This window comes from Bison bison, unplaced genomic scaffold (assembly GCF_000754665.1).
Source record: "Bison bison bison isolate TAMUID 2011002044 unplaced genomic scaffold, Bison_UMD1.0 scf7180017860510, whole genome shotgun sequence".
NCBI classification, from domain to species: domain Eukaryota; kingdom Metazoa; phylum Chordata; class Mammalia; order Artiodactyla; family Bovidae; genus Bison; species Bison bison.
This window is the reverse complement of record NW_011491082.1, coordinates 1-2,903: the sequence shown is the minus strand read 5'-3', so window position 1 is coordinate 2,903 and position 2,903 is coordinate 1. Positions and strand designations below refer to the sequence as shown.

Here is a 2,903-nt window from a genome sequence, read left to right as displayed (position 1 = left end):
AAGTGATTCAGCTTCTAACCTCCTCTGTGCCACTCATGAGACAGTAACAGACCTCAGTCTGGATCTCAATCTCTCCTAGACTCGATTTCTGCATCTGTACATGGGACCTTATTAGGGCCTTGATGGGTGGACAAGCACAGCTCTCAGACAGTGCTGTGGTTATTGTCCTCCAAGTATCCCAGCCTGTCTTCTCTACAGAGACAAGCAGGAGGGCAGTGTGGTGATGTTTGGTGGGGTGGACCACCACTACTACAAGGGAGAGCTCAACTGGGTACCATTGATCCCATCAGGCAACTGGATTATACACATGGACAGGTAAGCCTCTCCCTCTGAGGGTCAGCCCAAGTGATGTTCCCACTACTGTACATGGATACAGGCAGACACACACAAATGCATTCTCAGACACACAGTCACACAGATATATACACCACCCACAACGACACAGACAGACACACAGAAATATGGAAACACACAAGCAGACACATAAAAACATTCATAGCAACACATAAAATCATGCATAGCTAGTCAGAGACACACAAGCACACACAAAGAAACATGCAAACACACATACAAACAAACACACAAGCACATAGATACACAAACAACCCATGGGTTCATAATCCCCAGGCCTTCTGAGCATGGCTCAGATCAGGGTCCTAAAAGGCACCAGAGAGGTCTGTGTAGCTGGGAGAAAGCTGCACCCACTTCCCTTTGAGGTGGGGAGCATGGTTAGAGGACTCTGCAGTGTGGTGAACAGAGGATCAGGGAGAATATCTCCAGCCTGAACAGAGTTATGGTAAGATGACCGACTGTCCAGGGCTACCTAGGACATAGGAAATTCTCAGTACAGATCCATTCTGAGTACAGATAAATGTAAGTTAAAAAACAGGGACAGTCCTGAGAAAATGGGGAAAATTGGTCTTCTTAGGGAGCAGCTACCCAGCAGTGGAGAGAGGTTGCCTGCAGTCTTAAGACGTGAAAGCAATTAATAGAAAAGACACGTCAAGTTCTTGGGAACACAGTAGGACAGGGGCTATTACAGAGGATCAGAAAGGTGGGATCCAGGAGTGACCTGAGGACAAGAGGCATAATTGATAGGATTCTGTGTGATACCCTCAGACAAAAGTTGACCTGTCCTTTGGAGTTTCTATGGGATAGTCATGTATTTCCTGGCCAGGGTCTCAGGGTCTGAGCTGGTTGTATGAGCAGTGCTGGGAGACACCCTCTCCCAGAGGAACCCCTCTCTCCCCCTACTATGAGAATCTGCTGCCCCTGCAAATCTCCATCTTCACTCTGTGTGCAACCCATTATTTGTTCCCCACCAGATACAGCTCTCTAGAGGTTACTTATTGTTTTCTAAGTTTTCATTCACTCATTGAACAGAAAAGCATTGGGCATCCACTGTGTGACAGGCACTTTAGGGAGGAAAGGAGAATAAAACTCACCCTCACATCTAAGAAGGCAGATGTACGTGAAGTGATTCGCCCACATAGTGAATTGTGTCTTTGGTACATGCTAGACATGAGGAGTATAAGACAATGACAACTCACTCCAGTACTCCTTGCCTGGACAATCCCAGGGATGGCAGAGCCTGGTGGACTGCCCTCTATGAGGTCGCACAGAGTCGGATATGACTGAAGTGAGTTAGCAGCAGTAGCAGCAGCAGACATGAGGAAGGGTCTACAGAGAGTGACTAAGACAGGAGACTTATAAACACCAGGGCAAAGGCATCCCCAAAACAATAAAATTAAGCTGGAATATGGAGGATGAGAAGAAATTTCCTAGTCAAAGTGCAGTGGTCTTCTAGGTAGGAAGTCCAGCTTGTGTCAAGGTACAAAAGATCCTGGTGTATTCAAGTACTACATTCAAGGATGTCAAGAAAGGTACTGTGTTGATAGCAAAGGAAAAGAGGGTGAGAGACGAAGGGCTGTTTAGGAGACAGTCGGGAAGGGGACAACTCTGGGGAGGCTCAGAGTGACCTTGTTGCCCACTTTCTTCCTTTGTCTCTCAGCATCTCCATTGAAAGAAAGGTTATTGCTTGTTCTGGACGCTGCATGGCCTTTGTTGACACCGGGACAGCATTCATCGAAGGCCCAAAACCACTGGTCGATAACATGCAGAAGCTCATCGGGGCCAAGCCATCAGGTTCCAAGGTGAAGGGTCATGCCCCAGGGTCACTCCCAGTCTCCACACACAACAAGGATCACCAGGGCTAACCTCTTACCCTCTCTCTCTAACAGCACTATGTTTCATGTTCTGCGGTCAATACACTGCCCTCTATTATCTTCACCATCAACGGTATCAACTACCCAGTGCCAGGTCGAGCCTACATCCTCAAGGTGAGGGGACAATACTGAGGGTTGGTCCTCAAACTGGAGCTTGCAAGAACCCTTGCGCTGCTGCTGGGGGGAGGGCGCCCTCTGGAGGCCATGTCACACCACTGCAGATGCTGATGAGCCCTGTGGCTGGGCCAGTGCCTCCCACAAAACCAATCACTTCAAAGTAAAGGGCCGTTTGGGACACTGATCTTCCTGAAATCAATGTGGAGAGGCCACACCATATGGCATGGTGGGAGTCAGGGAGAGGGGAACACTGAGGTCCTCAGTCCTCAAAGAGCTTCAACTCAGTCTGAACCCTTAGGTGAATGAACATGAAATTCAGCACTAGCAGTCCCTGAAATAGGCCATGTTACAAGGAGAATGTCTGGGGACAGTCCCAGTGTGATGTCCCAGCATAAGTTAACATGCTCCCTTCCCTTCTCAGAGTTTTCCTGGTTTGGATGATAAATTACATGGTCAGGCTAGTTGTCGGCTGTATCTTCCCCTTGCTCGGGCCAGGTGCCTCCTTTGTGAGTTGGGGTACCCAACCCCTCTGTGGGGAGGTTGGATGCTAATGTGAATAAA

The 2,903-nt window shown here is 48.5% G+C and overlaps 1 protein-coding gene across 1 annotated transcript in view; it reads left to right on the top strand.

Annotated features, from left to right (window-relative positions):
• LOC104982788 (pregnancy-associated glycoprotein 1-like) overlaps positions 1–2,339 on the top strand; it is a gene marked incomplete at its 3' end in the record, with an annotated part of 7,236 nt that extends 4,897 nt beyond the window's left edge. Inside the window, exons 6-8 of the mRNA XM_010832246.1 lie at positions 199–315; positions 2,012–2,153; positions 2,241–2,339. Coding sequence (XP_010830548.1) covers positions 199–315; positions 2,012–2,153; positions 2,241–2,339 — 358 coding nt within the window. The remainder of the gene's footprint in view (positions 1–198; positions 316–2,011; positions 2,154–2,240) is intronic.
• Positions 2,340–2,903: the final 564 nt, after the last annotated feature.